The sequence below is a fragment of the Malania oleifera genome, chromosome 3 (assembly GCF_029873635.1).
Source record: "Malania oleifera isolate guangnan ecotype guangnan chromosome 3, ASM2987363v1, whole genome shotgun sequence".
NCBI classification, from domain to species: domain Eukaryota; kingdom Viridiplantae; phylum Streptophyta; class Magnoliopsida; order Santalales; family Ximeniaceae; genus Malania; species Malania oleifera.
The window spans coordinates 114,680,676-114,700,837 of record NC_080419.1 but is presented as its reverse complement, the minus strand read 5'-3'; the positions used below and the strand labels follow the sequence as shown (position 1 = coordinate 114,700,837).

General features: G+C 36.2%; 2 protein-coding genes across 3 annotated transcripts in view; one reads left to right on the top strand and one right to left on the bottom strand.

The window, feature by feature from the left end:
• Positions 1 to 10,085, bottom strand: part of LOC131150792 (zinc finger CCCH domain-containing protein 22) — a 28,411-nt gene extending 18,326 nt beyond the window's left edge. Inside the window, exon 1 of the mRNA XM_058101756.1 lies at positions 9,792 to 10,085. Within this exon, the coding sequence (XP_057957739.1) occupies positions 9,792 to 9,917 (126 nt within the window). The 5' untranslated portion in view covers positions 9,918 to 10,085. The remainder of the gene's footprint in view (positions 1 to 9,791) is intronic.
• A 3,043-nt stretch (positions 10,086 to 13,128) lies between these two features.
• On the top strand, positions 13,129 to 16,967 carry LOC131150791 (uncharacterized). Of its 2 annotated transcripts, XM_058101754.1 has the most exons (5): positions 13,129 to 13,342; positions 13,552 to 13,647; positions 14,813 to 14,938; positions 15,801 to 15,840; positions 16,552 to 16,967. In XM_058101754.1, exons 1-5 carry the CDS (start codon positions 13,220 to 13,222, stop codon positions 16,623 to 16,625), a joined length of 459 nt encoding a protein of 152 aa, XP_057957737.1. In that variant the 5' UTR covers positions 13,129 to 13,219; the 3' UTR covers positions 16,626 to 16,967. The 2 variants fall into 2 exon arrangements, with proteins under 2 accessions (XP_057957737.1, XP_057957736.1); XM_058101753.1 differs by having other exon boundaries at positions 13,142 to 13,342; positions 15,801 to 16,967.
• Positions 16,968 to 20,162: the final 3,195 nt, after the last annotated feature.

Sequence of the window (20,162 nt, the reverse complement as noted above, 5' to 3'; positions counted from 1 at the left end):
ACAACACCAAAAAGGGAAAAAAATAAAATAAAAAATAAAAAATAAAAAAACCTACAAGACAATTAATTTTACAAAAAGAACGAGCATACCATAGATTCAATATTCCCTAGTTGCCCCATGAGAAGTGCTTACAACTACCCTCCCAAATACTCCTAACTACCCCCACTCCCAAAAAAAAAAGCATCCATAATGTCAGGTTTTTTCTTGAAGAAACACAATATCAAGATAATTTTTTTTTTTAAAACTTCCCCTATCGGCCCCCTCTTTTCTCACATCCCCTAAACCCCTAATGTTCCAGCTCATAATCTTCATAAATTAACTACTTTACCCCCCTTATATTGACCTCTTAACAAAGTAACTAACTTATTCAGTTCTTTTGGCAGCTTTTTTTTTCCTTCTCACATGTTCAAGAAGTAATCAGCCTGTGATGCACTTAATTTCCTAAATCTTTTCACACACAGCTGGTCCCAAGCCCAGTAAAGGAGAAGGATTGCATTAGGTAGCTAACATCCAACGTAAAACTTGTCAGATCTCTAGTCCAAAAAGTAAAAGTTGTGAAATGAGAATGCCAAGGTGGTGTTAAAAGCTAAATTATGGAATGACCATATCCATAGTAGGTTACGCATGGCACTTGTAAAAGATAAGGGAGGGTGACTTAGATGGTGTAGGCACCTGCAACATAGGCCAAATTGTGCACCACTGATGAGTGAGTTAGCTTCTATTAGTGGCAATAAAAGGAGTAGAGATAGATCCTCAAGGAGTTTTTGTTGATCTCAATTTTCTCTCCCAACAACCCCACCCCCCCCCCCCCCCAACATAAAAAGGGGGCTAATGGCTATAACTCCTCCCTCTTATTAAATAGGGCGAAGAAGAGTATAGCAAGAAGGAGAAAAAGAAATCCTCTAAAAACAAAAACAAAAAAAAATCAAAACAAAACAAAAAACCCCAAAAAAACAAACAATTACAAAATAGCTCTACTGGAGCAAAGCTCAACCCAATCTCACCACAAATATGCCATAAGTGCCTAAAGAATCCATTTTGAGCCCACCACAACGCGAGAAACACAACTCTATTTCAAAGCAAATTAAGAACGGTACTCATACTCTATGTTTTGGCATTTCTCTCCATCCAAATACACCAAAAGATAGCCATAACCGAGCAGTGCCACGAAGCCTTTCTCTCCTTCACCTTCCCAAATCCCCTAATCATCATAGCACAAATCATCTCCAAAGAGGAAGGACACCCAATTTAGTCCAAAAATACCTAACAACTTACTCCAAAGGGTCCAAGAGAAATGACCATGCAATATAAGAACAAGACTCTCCACTTTTTTTTTTTTATAACAAAATGAGATGAATTCATTAGGATAGAAATAATGTAAAAAAAAAAGAGAATAAGAAATCCTCCTAAAGAAAACAAAGAAAAAAAAAATTTAAAGATATAAGGATAAGAAACAGCAATCAGACCAACAAAGCCCCAAGTCTTGATGATTTCAACTTGGCATTCTTTTGGAGGAACTAGGACTCTCAAACAAGATATCATTGGAGTCTTCCATGATTTCCATAACTCAAGCAGATTTGTGGCTAGCATCAACTCAACCTTCATCTCCTTGATCTCTAAAAGAGCAGAGGCTTTAAACATCAAAGATTTTCGTCCCATTAGCCTTGTTGGCAGCATGTATAAACTCCTAACTAAGGTTCTTGCAGCCAGGCTCAAATTGGTAGTTTCAGAAGTTGTTGGGAAGCCCCAGCATGCCTTTGTTGCAGGCAAACAGAAAATGGATGCTGCCCTTATTGCTAATGAGGTTGTTGACACTTATTTGAAGCAAGAAAATAGAGGAGTAGTCTATAAACTGGATACGTAAAAAGCTTTTGACCATGTAAACAGGGATTGTCTGCTTTATATCCTCAGGAGGATGGGTTTTGGGGAAATTTGGTGCAGTTGGATCAACCAGCACATATCCACGCCCTCATTTCCAATGCTCATTAATGGCTGCCCCCATGGAGTTCCTCAGATCTTCACGCAGTTTGAGACAAGGGGACCCCCTCTCTCCCTATTTTATTAGCTTGATAATGGAAGTTTTGAGTCATATGATAGTCAAAGCCAATAAAGGTGGCCTACTTAAGGGGCTTAGCATCAGAAGGAACAGCAAAATCTTAGTACTCTCCCACCTGCTCCTTGCAGATGATACTATTATTTTTTGTGAGAATAACCCTGATCAAATCATTAACCTCAGATGCATCCTTCTCGGTTTCGAGGTGGTCACGGGTTTAAAATTAGATTTGGGTAGAAGCAATATCACCCCTATGGGGCCTAGTGCTCGCAATCTCTCCTTGCAGGCATCTTAGACTACAATCTCGGGACCTTTCCTATTTCTTACCTAGGTCTCCCCCTAGGAGCCAAGTTCAAAGACAAGGAAGCTTCGGATCCCATAATTGGAAAATTTGAAAGGAAGGTGGCTGGTTGGAAAAGGAATTCTCTCTCCAATGGTGGCAAACTCACTCTCATCAAGAACCTCATCCAATCTCTCAGTCTATTTTATGTCTCCGTTTCCCATTCCTAATGCAGTTGCCAGAAGATAGAAGGGATACAAAGAATATTCCATTAAGGAAACACAGGAGAGGAGTTCAAATATCATTTTGGAAAATGGAGGTTGTCAAACAACCCATGCAAAAAGGAGGGCTTGGTCTCAGATCTATTCTTATTTGCAAGAAGGCACATTAAGGAAAATGGCTGTGGAGGTTCATGTTGAGGAGACTTATTTCTGAAGGGATGTTATTGCCATCAAATTTTATTCCTTTTTCTTTTTTGTATAACAAAAGAAATTCATTGATAGATTAAAAATGTGTACAAACAGGAGAATAAGACATCTCCTTTCCAAACTCTCAGTTACCCCAAAAAAAAAGAAAGAAAAAAGGTAAAACCAGGAAGCACTAAAAATGATCCAAAATAATCAGCATGCCCTAACAAGTCAACAAGGAAAGCCAATCACACAGAACATCCAAAAAACACACCCCCTGGAAGTTCCCATTACCCACACACCAAAGAGAAGACAAATAGTTATTGCCACTGAATATGGCCTTCATCACAACTGGTGGATCTCCAAAGAGGTTACCAAAGACTATGGCACAAGCATTTGGAAATTCATTAGGAGAGGCTGGGAGAATTTCTTCTCACATATTTACTCAGCATGGGAAATGGGGAGGATGTGTTTTTTTTGGCAAGACATTTGGGGTTGCGAATCCTAGCTTAGCTCTTCATTATCTTCCATTCATAGGCTTTCTTGTGATGGAGATGCTCTCAAACACCATTACCAGAAAAGCACTAATAATAGGACCTTCTGGAACCTTCCCTCAATCAGGAATGCTTGCAGCTGTGAGATTGATTCTCTAATAAACTTCTACAGTAGCCTTTACAATGTTCAAAGCCGGGCCTCTTCCACTAAGCTGGTTTGGGCCCTAAACAAGGAGGGTATTTTCACGGTCAAATCTTATTATAATCATCTTAGCAGCCCAATCCAGCGCGTGAACAATTTCCTTAGAAGCTCGTTTGGAAAACAGAAGCCCTTCAGAAATTGCCTTTTTTGTCTCAGAGGCTGCACTGGGAAAGATCCTCACCTTAGATAATCTCCAAAGAAAGGGCAAGACTACCGTGAATAGGTATCTTCTGTGCCTTGAAGAAGCGAAATCAGCATCCTTCTCCATTGCCCTTGGATTAGGACTCTCGGGAGCTAGGCCATTTCCATGGTCAAGCAGAAATGGATCATGGCAGCTTCGGTTGAGGGTGAGATTTGAGCTTGGAAAGGAATCCGCTCAAACAAGTCCAAAACGAAGGCCCTCTCCCTTGTCCCCATTGCTATATTTTGGGCTGTTTGAAAAGAAAGGAACACAAGGGGATTCGAGGAGAAGGTTTCTTCTAAATAAGCGATGCCATAAATAAGTGTAGCCCAACTCAAAACACCATAACCTAGCAAAAGGACTCAAGTTAATCACAATACCAACAATGCCACTCTTAGAAAAGTTAAATCACTTTTTCAAAGAAAATCTGCAAAACGGTCAACATATTGGAGAAACTACCCATATACTCCAAAAGAAAAAGAATGGTGTCATCTGCATGCAGACTGTAAGCACAATATGGATAAGCTCTCATGGCCTACCTTAATCCCTTCCACCAAACCTCCATGAAACCCCTTCTACCAATCACACTACTCGATTATCTGCCACAATGGTGAAAAGAAAGGAGATTGAGGATCTCCCCATCTCCAATATCTAGAAGCTCAAAACAACGGTTCTACCTCACTGTTAACCAAAACAACCAAACCTTTTTTCTATCCAATCATATATCCAAGAAATCCCAACCAACATAATCGTATGCTTTTTCACAATCAAATTTCAAAACTAAAACCCTCTTATTTCTTCTAACAGCATCTTCAACAACTTCATTTGCTACCAAAGCTGCATCTAAAATCTGTTTCACTAATGAAGAAGCACTCTCCAACTATAGGAAATAGTATGCAACAAGACACTAAGCAGTCTCTTAGATAACACTTTAGTATGGATCTTATGGACACTAGTCACCAAATTAATGAGTCCAAAGTCAAAGACTCTAGTAGCACAATCTTTTCTAGGCACCATGGTAATAAAAGTCAAATTAATGCTCCTATCCACAACCCTACAATAAAAAACTCATGAAGAACTTCAAGATCTCCCTTCAAAAAAATACCAACCATCCTCAAAAATGCCATTGTAAACCCATCCGGCCCAAGAGCCTCTTCTCTGCCCATTTCAAATACCATGCCTCTAACCTCCTCCTCAAAAGGCCTTTATAGCCACTCCTCCATCATTATGGGAATAGAGCGCATGTCCAACCGCCCTCAATCATACCCTTACCTCCATCCTCCTCTGAGAAAAGGTTCCTATAAAAATCGGTAATTGTACCTGCAATGCACTGAGGGTCCCTATTAAACACAGCACTATCATCCTCCAATTCTTTTATAGGTTTCTTCCACTACCTACCACTCGACAAACAAGGAAAGAGTCTCATATTACAATCTCCCTCCTTAACCTAATTCATTCTAGACTTCCACCACCAACTAATCTCTTCCCTCAAAAGAAAGTACTCAAACTCATTAGACATTGAACCCTTCTACTCACTAAATCTTCTAATAAAGATCCCTCTTCACCTAACCGATCTATAGTGCCAAGATCCTATAAACTATCTTTTCCTTTAAATGTTCATCAGCAGAAAACTTCACAATCCAAATTCTAAGTTTTTCTTTCAAAAACTTCAGCCATCTCATAAAACAAAAAACCTTCCATCCTTCCACAATGCACTCACCCCCGCCACTCTCTAGCCAACCTCCAAAAGTTGTCACATGCCAACCACATATATTCAAAGCAAAACGAAGCTGGGCCCAACTTCATAGGATTAGATTCAAGCACTGAGTAGTAGTGATCAGAAATCCTCTAGGAAGCACTTCTAGAGTAAGGTCAGGAAAGGCATCCTCCCAGACAATAGAGAATAGTGCCAATCTTTGCAGCAACAAACCTGTTACCAGCAGCAAATTAGGAGGGCTGAGCATTAGAAAGAGGAGTATACCTTTAAATTACAATCCATAATTAAAGAATCAAAACCCCTCATGCTGGCAAATGATATCCTAGAACCACCCAATTTTTCATTATTGGATCTAGCAACATTAAGGTCGCCCCCTAGGCACCAACTAGGAGAGCATAAACCATAAACTGCTGCAAGCTCATCTCATAAAAAACCCCCTCAATTGTGGACAATTGGGTCCATAAACTGAAGTAAACAACCACTGCCCCTTGCCCTTAAATGTCTAAATAAACAGATGCTGAAAATAATCCAAGCAAAACATCCAACTTACAAGAAAACCTAGCATCCCGAATAATCAAAATGCTACCCAATGATCCACTAGATGCTAACCACATCCAATCCTTGAACCTAAATTCCCAAAGACTCCTAACAAGAAACCCATCCAGCTGCTCTAATCTAGTCTCTTGTAACATCAAAAATATGAGGGGGAATTTTGCCAATAATCTCCTTGATGTTATGACATTTAACCAAACACCTCATGCCCCTAACATTCCAACTCAATAACTTCATTTTGACACTGTGCTATCCCCACCTCTCTTACCCTTCCTCCCTTATGAGACTCCTTCCTTTGACACAATGGAAACTCAGCAACTTTAAGAATATTAGGGTGGGTAAGATACCTTTTATTAACATCAGCCCACTTTATCCTCTAAATTAAGGCCGTGCAAAGCACTACCCATATCCTTCTTTTTTTCCCTGGAGTTGGCTCACCCAAGACAACGCTCAGCATGAGGAACAGTGGCGCAAGACCCCTAGTCAATTAACTCTTCTACTAGGTCACGTGGATTCTTCAAATGGCAGACACCAACCTGTTCTTCTTCAAAGGAACTACTGGGAGCATCATTCACACTTCCTACGGCCCAAACAATGAACAATCTCCCAATTCCACTATACATTGTGTGAACTCCTCATATCTTGGTGGTGACGGTGAGAAATAGTCAAGCTCACCCTCCACTTCATTTTCTGCCATCAACTGATCCAATAACAATCTGCTGGTAGACTCTCACATAAACTCCCATATCATCATCAGACTTTGAGAATTCTTGATTTGAAATGTCCCCAAACTCTAGCTGCTCAACAATATGTTCCGATTCTTTCAGAAAATACAGCAGAAGAGGTAGCATGCTGCTCAGAACAATAGATTCTGTATCTTTAGAATATGGAATAAAATCTTCCATACCCAACTTACATTCTTCCTTCCCTCTGATGTACACCCTTGTGGATCCTGCATCTCTAAACAGAGTGCTTCAAAAAGGCCTATGCCTTCATTATTTGAACCTGATAATCCTCCAATTCCAACATTCCTAACTCCTTTGACTTCTTCTCTCAAACCTCCACCCCCCTTCTCCTTTGTCTTTTGAAAGTGAAGGCCTAACTATCTCTACTTCCATGGCATTTCCACCCTATGCCCTTGTCTTTTAAAACTGATGCCCTTAAAAAGATTTCCCCCTGTTTGATGTTCCAGAATCCAGACCAATCCATTTACTCTCTTAATATTCTATCTTATCTTTAACGGACAGCTCGACCCCTTGGTATTTATAACAAGCCCATCCATCTTATTATTAATCTCTTTCACAGCCCACTTATGTAAAGCCCTTCTGCCCTGCAAGGAAATAGGCCCACTAGCCCCACCCTGATACTGCCAACTTTTTTTATCAGCAAAGAAAATAAATTTATTAGAAGACATCAAGGGGATGCCAACCAGTTATAAAGAAAACAAAATATACAAGTAACAATCCTCACTGTAGGGTGTCAAGGAAATCAAGGGTTACATAACATCCCTCCCAACTAGCCCACTATGCCAATTAGAAATGATAGTGATCCAATGATCCTTGGCAACATGAAGGATCAAAACCGATCCTTCAGAATCTCTCCTACTTCTTTACCTCCACACCGCCCAAAAAGAGGAAAGGGGGATGAGGGAAAGAGCCTTCCTTCTATATTTTGATTTACTCAAACGCAGTGTCATTGTTTTTGTTGTCTTTTATATTTTTTCTCTTTTCTTTCTTTTTTTGGGGAGGATTTCTTGTTCTCCTTCTTTCATATTCTTCCTTTTCTAATGAATTCATCTTCTTTTGCTATCGAAAACAAATATGCTATCTTAAAAAATTGAGCTGGATCGTTTTTTATGGGGAATGGCCAAGTAAGGCTTCAAGGGGAGCACTGCCTAATGTTCAAAAGGTTGAAGGAGCTTGGTTGAGGTGACAAGACCTGAGATTGTCTTAGGAGTTAGGAAACACTTAATTGAGGTCGTTGGTTTATGAACAACTCATTTTCAAGAACATTTATTTACATCATATTATAATTATGCTATTGCAATGATGCACATAAGAGTACCCAGTCATCGCTTGTTTTCTTTGCTTGGCATACCTTGAACCCGTCAAACTTAAAGCTAGAATCATAACCTTAATCCTTTCAAAGAATCATACCCCAAATCCAACCTAGATATTTGAACTCATTGTTGTTAACTCCTCCATAGCCAAACACTCTCAATCACCAATTTCATCCATCACTAAACCTATTTACTAATTCTGAAACTTTTTTGACTTTATTATTTGACTTAGAAACATTGTCCAAGAAATCTCAGGAGATATTTAGCTGATAAGAGAGATACCATATGGGTTATAACCATTCTCTTAAATCTGACGGGAAGGTGTTTTATTTGGATAGATAGGAGCATGATTCAGTATATATTTCTGAGTTTTTAGGAGAACTGCAAAATTTCACAAATCCTCAAAGCTTGAGCATTGTCCTTTTACCAAAACCAGAAAAAGAAGTGGCTAGCAAATCCTCCACTACCTACGGAGAAATCCAATTTTCTCCTAAAAGACCAAAAAGCTTATTTCATATATTCCGAGCAAGCGAGCAGTGCAGGAACAAGTGAGTTTCCAAACTATCGAGACAAAGAACACATATATCAGGAGAAATTTCCTTTAAAGGTCTCCTACTCTACAGCAAATTGTTGGGTGTTAACTCTATTAAAAACAACCAACCAAATAAAAGCCTTGATCTTTGAGGGAATTTTGGACTTCCAAATAATTTTACATTGCGTTTGGGAGCATGAATTTTTGGCCTTGGATTTAGATTTGAGTGGATTTAGAAAAAATTCAATACAACTTTGTATTACATCTTTTCCAAATCTACACAAATTCAAATTTAAGGCCTTTTCCAATCATAGAGTTAAAGCAACGTTTGGGAGCGTAGATTTCAAGACTTGGATTTGAATTGCTGTGAATTTGGAAGCAAGTCAATATAATGTTGTACCACATTTTATCCAAATCCATACAAATCCAAGCCCAAGATCCCAATTCCATGCTCCCGAATGCAAGGTAAGAGTTTTTGAAAAATGCTAGGAAAATGAAAGACCTTCAGAATGCAAAAAAGAAGGAAATAACCTCATTAAGTCCCGAGCTAAAACAATAAAGACAAGGAAAAGAATTCAACAAGCAACATTTCCACCCATGTGTGTTCCCAAAAACAAATCTGGGAGCCATTACCCAAGACAAAATTAGTGTGAGGAGGAGGTAGATCTGAGAAATACACCTCCATTGGCTACATCTAATTCCTAAAGTAGCCTCCCAACCATTCACATGCAATTCAAATTTACTTTTGCTGACTTCATAGTTCATACCAGAAAGAGGACTCCTCTAAGGGAAACCACAATAACCATTTAACCAAAAGTGCAGTGTTTCAAGAATCAACTTACCAAGACCCAAACCCCACTCCAGCCTAGACCAGCAGACAAGTTGATCTGTCTTATCCCCAACCCCAGACCAAAGGAAATCTCGCATGATACTCAACCTTACTGGCTATCCCCACTGGAATCCTAAATTGGCATAATTATAATATAGTGTTAATAAATGTGTCTCGAAAATGAATTGTTCATAAACCAGTTACCTCAATTAAGGTTTTCCTAGCTCCTAACCAACCTCAGGCCTCAATAAGAACCTTCTAATACGATCAAACGAAACTTATAATTAATAACAAAAAGTAGTAAAAGATAAGAAAACTGAGGAAGACACTCAAAAAAAAAAAAAGTGACTAATGAACTAACGCAAAGAGGGTTTTTTTAAAGGGTGAAAAATCGAAGACAATAAGGTTCAATTTGTTTTATTTTGTGTTTCTATATTTCTGTGAAACAGGAGTTCAGAAGTGAAGATGGAGAATGAGACGCATACCGAGAGGAGCTCGGGATTGGTTGGATCAGAATCAAGGGCTTCTTTGAGAGCAGCAAGCGAGTCTCTTTGCTCTTGTAGTTGAATTTCCAGCTGAATCTCCAGGAGCCTCTCTTCGTGGCTCGCCATTGCTGCAGGAAGGCCGACGCAGGAAGAATCAGGTGAGAGAGGGAGAAACAGGAGACCCGCCGGGGGAGGGTGGAAGGGTGAGGGGAGTTTGTTTGGTTCCTTTTATTTTTCGCCCGTGAATCCTAGCATCAAGTCACTTTTCTCGTAAGTGATTGTCCATTACCTTCCAAATTTTTAAAATTTTACACTATATCTTTTAAGTTTTTTTTAAAAAATAAATAAATAAATAAAATCTTCTTAAATTTAAATTTAAGAACAAAAATAATCATTCATTCATTCATTTATCAACAGTTAGTTAACAATTAAATTTATGTGAGAAAATAACAATATTACCTTTTTAGTTCAATTACTTTTTAATTTCATTTAATTATGACAAAACAAATCTAAAAAATAATATTAATTTAATATATTAGTTAGTTTTGAAAATTGAACTTATAAATAAATTCTCCGATTGACTAGTCTAACTGATTCAACTAATTTTACTCAACCATAAGGGTAGTAAAACGGGTCAGAACTCGACATGTAACCTGTGACTCATCCGTTTAAATCGGATTTGTGTTTAACATAAGATGACCCGTTTATAAAATTGATAAATTCGAACCCGACTCTTTTAATAAATGCGTTTGGCGTGCTTGGGTTGGGTATTCGCCGAGTGACCAGTTTAATTTGATATATATATATATATATATATATATATATTACATTTTAAAAAATATTAATTTAAAATATGTACTATTTTCTACATTTTATGTTTTTTTTTGTTAAGATATTAATAAATAAAATAAAAAGTTCTGCTTTTTTTAAATGTCACTTTATATGCAAAGTTTTAAAAAATTAAAAATAATTAAATTATATTTTTAGACGAGTTCTTAAAGGGTACCTGTTTATTAAATGGACGGATTTGAATTTATATGTTTGTCACCCACCAATAATTGGATCAATCCAAACTCGTTTAACCTCTACCCATTTATAACCCGCCCAAATCGACCCGCTAACCCGTTTTGCTACCCCCTACTCAACTAGCAACATATATATATGACAACGTAATCAAATTATTATTTTTCAAATATATATAAAAAATAATACTAATAATTTAGAAAAATACTTAGATATTTATAATATTCCAAAGCATTTGTTACATACAATTTTAATGCAAATTAAAATATTAAATATATCTTTTAGAAATAAAATGTAGTTTAGAAATTAGTTTTCATCGGTTGATTGGTTCACTTTTTTAGTCTTGTTGATGACCATTGATAACATAGTAACTTTGGTAAAGTTTGTGAAATTGTAGTTTACATTTTCTTAATACTATATTAACTCTAAAAATATTAAATTATATTTTATTTATTTTATAATGTGTTTAATTGTTAATTTTAAATATTAAATCCAAGAAACATTTTGCAGCATTATAATTACTAGGTATTTCTATAACTTATTGAAAATTTTTATTTTCTCCAATTATATTTTTAAAATTTTTTGAAATAATACAAATTATTTTGTCATACTTATATAGTTGGTTGACCCAAAGCATCAAAGCAATCAATTCGAAATTTTTGTTCGGTCCTAATCCACTTATTTGACTTTAATCATTATATTAATCATATAATTTTTTTATTTACTAAATTAATGTCATTTTAAAATATCATACTATTAAGGAAAAATTTTGTTATTCCACATACACTTAATAGTTAACTAACGAAATATTCATTCTATCAATAAAATTAAATTATAAGAATTTTTTTAGTATTTTTTGAAAATTCAGAGGTTAGAGTCATATTTTGAAATTTTTGTTGGATTTTATCCAAATTTTTATAACAAAATACTTGTTTATAATCAATAATTTTTTTTATGTGAGGATTTTATTTTATTTTATTGATCAGGTTGCATTTGGTAATAATTAATTATTGGATAATCACTTTTCTTATAATTAAATGTATACAAACACTTCCATAATAAAATACATGTTTGTAATTAATAAGTACTTTTTAATATCACAACAATATATTATAATGGTATGTGTTTGGTTTTAGTTTTTGAATTTAAAAAAGTATTGATTTTCTTATAATGATAAGTATTTTACATTGAAAGCAATTCATAAGCAAAAGTATTGGCAAAAAAAATATTGCAAAAAGATGACAAGACTCACATTTTAAGTAATTTTCATAAAAAAAAAATTTAGGTAAGATAATAGCATAATATTTATAAAAAAAATCAATGTTTGCTAATAATCATCCAAAATCCTTAAAATTTAATTACACGGATATTATTATGAATAGTAGTGTTTTTTTATCGAAATAAAAATCAACTATAACATTGTGAAAGCTTAGGTACTGATTTCATGTGCTTATCAATAATTGGAACATGTAAAGCTAAGAGAGGATGTATATACATCAACTCTTTTTGAAACCAAATCTTCTATTTTGTTAAGTTTGGTGATGCATTCTCCCATTATGTATTAAGTTGATTGTTAAATAGTATAGAAGACATACAAATCTCATGGATACTCATCTTTATTCGATCCATGAATATTTCCTTCTTACACTTCTTTTTAACCTAGGTACCAACTAAATCTACATTCAAGTTGAATGGATACTCACTATCTTTACATTTACGGTAAATCAAGATTATGATAGGAGTGAGCAAATGCCCCCACTCATTTTCAACATTATTAAAAATTTGATACAAGAAGAAGTTTGTTCCCACTAAAGCTTTAGCAATTCCCTAGCTACCACATATAGGTGTAAAAGTGTGTCAGAGTGTGTCCGATCAAACAGGAGTGTCAGCTAGAGTGTCAACTGGAGGTGTCGGGGATGTCAGAACACCCGACGTACCAACTATGGGTAGATCAAGATTGTGATGGGGGTGAGCAAATGCCCCCACTCATTTTCAACAATATTAAAACTTGATACAAGAAGAAGTTTGTTCCCACTAAAGTTTTAGCAATTCCCTAATTACCACATATAGGTGTAAAAGTCTGCAAAAGTGTGTCTGATCAAACGGGAGTGTCAGTTAAAGTGTCAACTGGATGTGTCGGAGATGTCATAACACCCTACGTAATTAAAAAAAATAAAAATAAAAATTGAAATTTTAGAATAATTAAAAAAATAGAGTTAAAAGTGGATGATACCCTAAAATTTTTGAAAAGTAAACTCTGGAAACCCTATCTTATTAAAGAGACAGAGGGTTTTATGGAATTTTTAAAATTTGAAAAATATTCATATCCCTATGAGTTCGGGCGGGCAAATTAAGTTGAGTTTGAGGGTGAGAGAGACCAACCAGTAGAGAGAGAGAGAGAGAGAATGGGGGAGGATCGCCATGAAGCCGTGGATGGCTTGGTGAACCTATTGAACAAGGCCAACCACGACCTCTCCGTCGTTCATCACAAGCTCGAGAAGGAGTTCATGCAAGTCTACCCCGATTCTGTATATGCCCCAACAACTCTCTTCAAAAGTCTAGGGTTTTTTATTTTATTTTATTTTTTTATTTACTTTTATTTTCCCCTCCAATGTTTGCCGCTCTTAATGCCCTCGATTTTCGATGCACATTTTGCACTATAAAATTCAAAATTTAATTTAATTTTTATTTTAAATCCCAATTTTTTGTAGGATATTTGATGTTCGTTTGGTTGCAGGCAAATCCCATGAAGCTCTTGGTTCGAATAAAAAAAATGCAACGGGATCTCTCGTCTTTGAAGGACCTGTGCCGCGAGCTTCTTGCAGCCAAACAGGTTTTGTATTTTTACATACTCTGTTTGGGCGCTCAGAAAATGTAGGAAATAGAGGAAAGCAAACAAATTATTGATTGTGTTTTATTTGGCTTCTTTGAAGTTCTTCTTTTCCCTGTTTGAATTTAGATACTTATGTATTGATATTTGATGATTTAAAGTCAGAGAATGCATGAGATTTATGACTTTATCTTAGCTTTTCCTTATATTTTACAGGCCAATTGAAGTTTTGGAGTTTTTGGTCTTCCTAATTCCATATTTAACTTTAGACAAGACAACTTTCTTCCTGAACTATAGTGACAAATTTGTGTAAAATCGGGAGGCTTGCAATCTCATCATTTGAAGACAATCAAGTTGACTTGTTATCTATTAGACAACCCAAATCATTAGTTGAGGGCCCAAGAATTAGTTTTATTATCTAGAAACTTGAGGCCTTAGAGTCCTGACAAATAGAAATGGCTGAGTCCAACAATGATCAAACATGTAGACTATGTAGCATAGAAGGAGATTCCAGACTCATCATGATGTGAAGGGGAACAAATCTTGGAGTGTTGCCTTGATTGCATATTATCCCAAAAAAATTTAGATGCTGGGATGATGGTTAGAGTTCATCAACATTTTAGGTCTTAGCTTGAAGAAGAGAATGTTTTTTTGACCTATTGTTGTGGAATCTATTCTATCTATTAATCTGTGATCTGACGTATCAGTCTCTCTGTACTCTTGCTTTCTCCAGCCATCTTTTATGTTAAAAATGGGAGCAAATTCCACGACAATCACCCAAATTCAAAGCAATGTCATAAATCAAAAGCTAGTTTTGAAGTCGGAATATAAACTTTTTCAAAGCTATATTTGGAATCAAAAGCCACATTTAAAGTTAAAAGTTAATTGTATATAATAATAACCTATTTTTCCCCCCCAAGTCATTTTGGATCCTCTTGATGCAAGTTGTTTCCGCGTCTGTTGGATTTGCACACTTCCTGTGTATGCTGACTTCTGCTTTCATTTTGACCTCATGACTCCAATTCATATTTCCAGATATGTGTTGATAAACAACACTCTTAGCCCAGCGAAAACTAGTTGTGTTGATTTCTACTAATTTGTGGTTGCTTGGCTTAGAATCAACTGCTTGCAGTTGGATGTTGATTTTGTTAGTTTATTTAACTTACAGGATCTGATTGACAGTGCCAGGACGACTTTAGTTGGGAATAGAAATTTATTGCAGCGAATGCAAGCTTCCCTTGGCATTCCCCCTCCCACCGATTCTGATAATTCTGCATATGATAACTTCAAGCAGGTAAATTTTGCTGGGCTTCAATGCCCGAGAACCTTTGTTCCCATTAGGGATATAGGAGGGTCCTTGTACATTTTTGTAATATATGGTAGAAAATGAACTGTACTAAGGAGGGAAACAGATTGTATGACAATAATGTTATTTGCATCCATAGAATATCTGTCCGAACTCCCAAACATATTGTTTTATAGCATTTTTCTGAAATATAGGTTAATAACCATTTTTTTTTTCCAACTATTTTGATATCATTTTGTACAAGAGAGGCATACCTTCATTGATTACAAACTACTAAGTCCTCTCCATAGATTTATTTTGTTCATTTGTGAGTCATTATTATTTATAATTTTTTTTGTCAAAAAAAAAGGGAGTGGGGGGGGGAATATGCCTTTTGCTCTCTTTCAACCAAATGTATCATCGTACTACTTTGATGCCCCTGTGACTTGTCACTATGACTTTTGTATCATCACTTTAAAGTGCTTAGAGTTAACAATGCACATTAAGCCATAAAATCCCCTCCCCCCGGGGAGCCACATGCAGCCAGTTGCATGTGCTCTCATCATCACTTTATCTAATAGCTTATAATGTAAAATCAAGCCTTGGAGACAGTTGATATACTGCTTTGTAAGGTTGTATATTTTCCAAGTGGTGCCTGAAGAATTTGCACCACTTGCCAGCAAGCAACCAAGATTGAACCATTGGTGAGGCTTTGCTGAATCCAGCATTTTATCAAAAAAAATTTTGATAATGTATATGGAACTATGCCTCACTACATTCTCTTTATATTTTTTATATACACATATGGCCTGCACGCTTGTACAGGACTTTGAAAAATCATTTGTTTGATTTTGATCTTTGACTCATGCAGATCACTGATGAATGGACTGTTCAAGTCAGGTCCAGAACAGGTAAGGAGTTCAGGGGTTCGCTACTAGTTTTTTTTTTGGTTTTTTGTTGTAGTTGGATCAGTGCATATGGGGCAAAAAAACTATTCCAAAAGAAGGCAGGAGGTCTTTTCCTTTTGTTGCATGTGTGGTACTGTGGTCAGATAAGCCATGCCTTCCATGAACTAGAGACATACTACTGGTTTTGCTGAACCTAAATGGTTGAGAATTTTGTAGCTGTTTCCATTTTTTTTTTTTAATTTTATTTTCAAGGGTTTATTTTATTCATAAAATCCTTGGATAAACCATTTAGCAGAAGTCATTAAACTGCTCATACTTAATTCCAAATGGAGCATATACCTTGCCCCATGTGAGCAGAACTTGCAAGGTCATCCGCAACTCAATCAGCCAGTGATTCCTTGACATTATTGACAAATGGAAAACCAATGATTTTCCATAGATGCTGCAATGCAAGATGTGGGAATTTCTTAGACTTGTCTGATCACTCGTTACAATACAGTCGGATTTGAATTTTGAGATATATGATATATCTGGGAGTTGAAGGATTGGTGCTATAAACAAGGTTAGTACACAACAAGAAGTCAATGAACCCATAATTACCCAAGAGGCTGTGGGCCAGCAAGTGATGTAAACAAGTACCAACAAGGGAAAAAGAAAGATCTCAAATTACCTGAGTTGTTTGTGACTAAGAAGTTTTCTGTGTGATCAATGCAGGGGATGATCGGCAGGGCTCGGACTCTGAGGATATCAACCAACTACTCTTTTCTGCAGTGATCCAAAACAACTGAACAGAATGAATCAAGTAAGCTGGTTGGAAAGAAATGTCTCATATCTTTGATGGTCATACCCTGTTTGGGAGAAGACAGGCTTTCTCACATCTCGTTGGGTGTTTTTATCCAATTGTTTCAACGGAGTTCAGCTACAAGTTTTTAGCAGAACTGGCCAGTTCTGTTAGCACCGTCAACCCTCCTCTCATGCGCCTGCACCTGCGCCCAGCATTCTGTTCCTTGTTGATCATGTATGTCATTAACTTGTCATTATACCATCTAATTTGTTTAGTAAATTTCTTTAGTTTGTAGAAATTTATAACAGCTGAATGAGTTGCAATCTGTGAAAAAAATGGCCCTTCATTTGCTTTGATCTCTAAAATGATAAAATTACAAAAAAATAAAAATAAAAATTGCCCCCTTTAAGATTGATTAATCACAAAGCGTCTATTGAAATTTAGATAACTTTTATCCCTCAAAATATTGCAAGCTCTGCAAATTGCAACTCCATGTCATTTGGCTAGATGTTGATGAATGCTTGCAGCTGCTGGAGTCATTGGATGTCACTCATTCATCCCCCACTTACAGCCTTGCATTAGAGAAGTTCCTATATTGGCGTAGGATATTTATCGGTATCCTTGGATGACTTGTGGTTCTGTAATTTTTCAAGTGACTGACAGTGTAGAGTGAGCAATCCTCCACAGGATCGAATTGAATAACCACGTGCCATAAATTCTTAATCCCATAGTGTCTTTTCATGGCTTTACTTTTGAAAGTTTAGATTTGTGAAAATTTAGATAAAATATAATATAAAGTTTAGACCAACTCATATGCCTGAAGTCGATTCTTAAAATCTGTACTTTTAAATGCGATGTAAAAGAAAAGAAATAAAATTTAATAGTCCAAGTGCCACAAAATTTTAATTTCATAGCATCTTTTCATGGTTTTACTTTTGGGAACCTCAAATTTAGACTTTCAATAAATTAGATTTGTTAGAATTTAGATAAAACATAATATCAAGCATCCACCAATTCACTCGTATATATGAAGTTAATCCTTAAAATTTGTATTTTCAAATGCAATGTAAAAGATAATAAATAGAATCAGCTGAATGGGTCCAACTCTGCTCATATGATTTGTTTATGATTATTTTGCTTGTTTGTCTGTGTTGGCACTGAGTCATGGCTATCTCTTAGTCTCATCCCTCTTGACACTTTAAATTCATTAAATCAAATTCACTCCCATTGGCATGGCCACTGCGGTTGCCCGTACACCACCACCACCACAATTGCTGCAACCACTTGGATCTTAAGCTCGATTGCTTCTTCCAATAGGCTGATATCAATGAAGTCACTGATATTAATGACGGTTGCAGTGGGGGTAGGCGCGGCAAAGTGGTGGTTGCAGTGGTGATGGTGGCAGGGGCAGCTGGGTTGCGGTGGTGGTGGGAGTGAATTTTGACTTAATTGATGAATTTAAGGTGTCAAGAGGTGAGACTAAGGACTAGGAGAGAGTAAGAGTGGGCACTTTAGAATAGAATTGGAGAAAGCTGAACGGACTATTGAATGGGCTTGAGATTAATGGAATGTCGAGGGAGCCTTTTGTCCAGCATCCTCAATGAAATTGGATCAATTTTAGATCGTGGGTGTATTGATTGCATCAAATTGGAGTTCAGTGATCAAATTGAATTTTAGTTATGAGTTTAACGATCGTATTTGAAATTAATCTTGAGCTAATGCATATGTTTTGTCATAATCCTTTCTATATAAGGAAATAAGGTCATTTTAAAAAAAAAAAAAATTTGAGGGTCACTACCATGCAAAGCACCATAAATTAATAATTAATTTTTGGTTATTCAATCAAACTCACAGTATACTATGTGTGAGATCAAATTAAGAAAAAAGTTATTTTGCTGGAAGTTGATAAAAATTATATATTTTTATTTAAATATAAGATATAATCTAGATATAACTACATTTGAATTTTTATTTTTCTTAAGTTAACTAATAGTACATAGATATAGTTATAGTTTAATTTAGTAACTTAAAATATTTAGTGGCATGTTTGAACCAAATAGAAGTAGTCCATTGTGTTTCAACGTGTAAAATTTTTTAAATGAGTTAAGAATGAAGCGATTTGTTGTTGTAGAAAACTTGGTTGGTTTTTCTAACTCAAAAACTATTCATCATATTTGATAATGAATGTTTGTGAATATTTGATTTCATTAAGTAGAAATAAAACATAATATATGAAATGTAATTTTACTAATGATAAGAGGAATATTTGAGAGAAAGTTAAATTTGATGAAAAAGAAATAAATAGCACTTATAGATTTTGATACCTTGAATCTATTATGCAAGCTGAAAGAGAAATTGAAGATGATGTAATGCATAGAGTTAAAACGGGTTAGGTAAGTGTGCTATGTGATCATAGAATACCCTTAAAATTGAAAGGGAAGTTTTATAGAATAGCTATATAAGACTAGCTATGTTATATGGATCGAAATATTGGGCGATGAAGAAACATAAAATCTAAAAAGTAAAAGTTGCCGAGATGAGAATGCCTAAATGGATGAGTGGTATAACATTGAAAGATAAATTAAGGAATGAACATATTCGCGGTAAGTTAGGTGTAGCTGCTATAGAAGTTAGGATAAGAGAGGGATTACTCAGATGGTATAAACATTTGCAATGTAGGTCACATAGTGCGTTAGTGAGGAAGAGTGAGTTAGTTATTGTGGAGAGCAGTAGAAGGGGTAGGGGTGTGTAGAGACCTGGGAAATAATAGCTATTTAATAATTAAGAGTGGAAAATAGGTGGAAGGAAAAGGAAATTCAAAAGAGTGAATTAATTATGATTCGTCGACGAACCCTTTGGTCTCGTAGGTGAACTCCCTCTTAGGTTCGTGGGACGGCTGATGCGTCTGGATGACCCATCATACTAGGAGTGGCGGAAGACGGTCTGATGTGTCTGGATGACCCACACTTCACCTGGTATAGGTCCATCACACGTCGCTTCTTCGACAGGACTGCTGCTGCTGCATATTTGAGTATTATAAGAAGACTTTAACCCACACTTCCTTTTGTTATGTGTATGTTACGATTTGCATGGGATACCTAAATTTTTTCGTATCCTGCAGGCTGACATAGTATATGAGGCAAATCAGACCAGATCCTACTATCTACTGATTGATGAGTGCTGTATTGGACCTTGTCCATGAGGACGGTCGACGGATCCCAATTGCTCGACCTAATGTACTAGCACGAGGAGGTCGACCAGCTCCAGTACGAGGATGACGACATGCCTCCACTAGTTGTCCAGTGAGTCCCATCTCCTCGCCACCGGTTGTACAGGTAGAGTATGTATTCGATCCGTTAACACCGTATGCGCCTTCTAGTGCAGTTAATATTGCGGGACCGTCCAGTAGACCGACTGATGCCCCATCTGATTTTGCTGCCACTCCATCGATATCATTTTTATTGGATGACATTTTCGATGGGGAGGAGGTCGATGCACCCGCTATGTCACTTTGTTCTTTTCCAAAGACATCATATAAATT

What these genes read in the sequence shown, in the direction of transcription:
- LOC131150791 (XM_058101753.1), top strand. Translation starts at nt 13,220, where the DNA reads ATGGGGGAGGATCGCCATGAAGCCGTGGATGGCTTGGTGAACCTATTG. An exon ending in TGCAAGTCTACCCCGATTCT is followed by an intron (nt 13,343 to 13,551) that starts GTATATGCCCCA and finishes GTTTGGTTGCAG; the next exon opens with GCAAATCCCATGAAGCTCTT. An exon ending in CATATGATAACTTCAAGCAG is followed by an intron (nt 14,939 to 15,800) that starts GTAAATTTTGCT and finishes TGACTCATGCAG; the next exon opens with ATCACTGATGAATGGACTGT.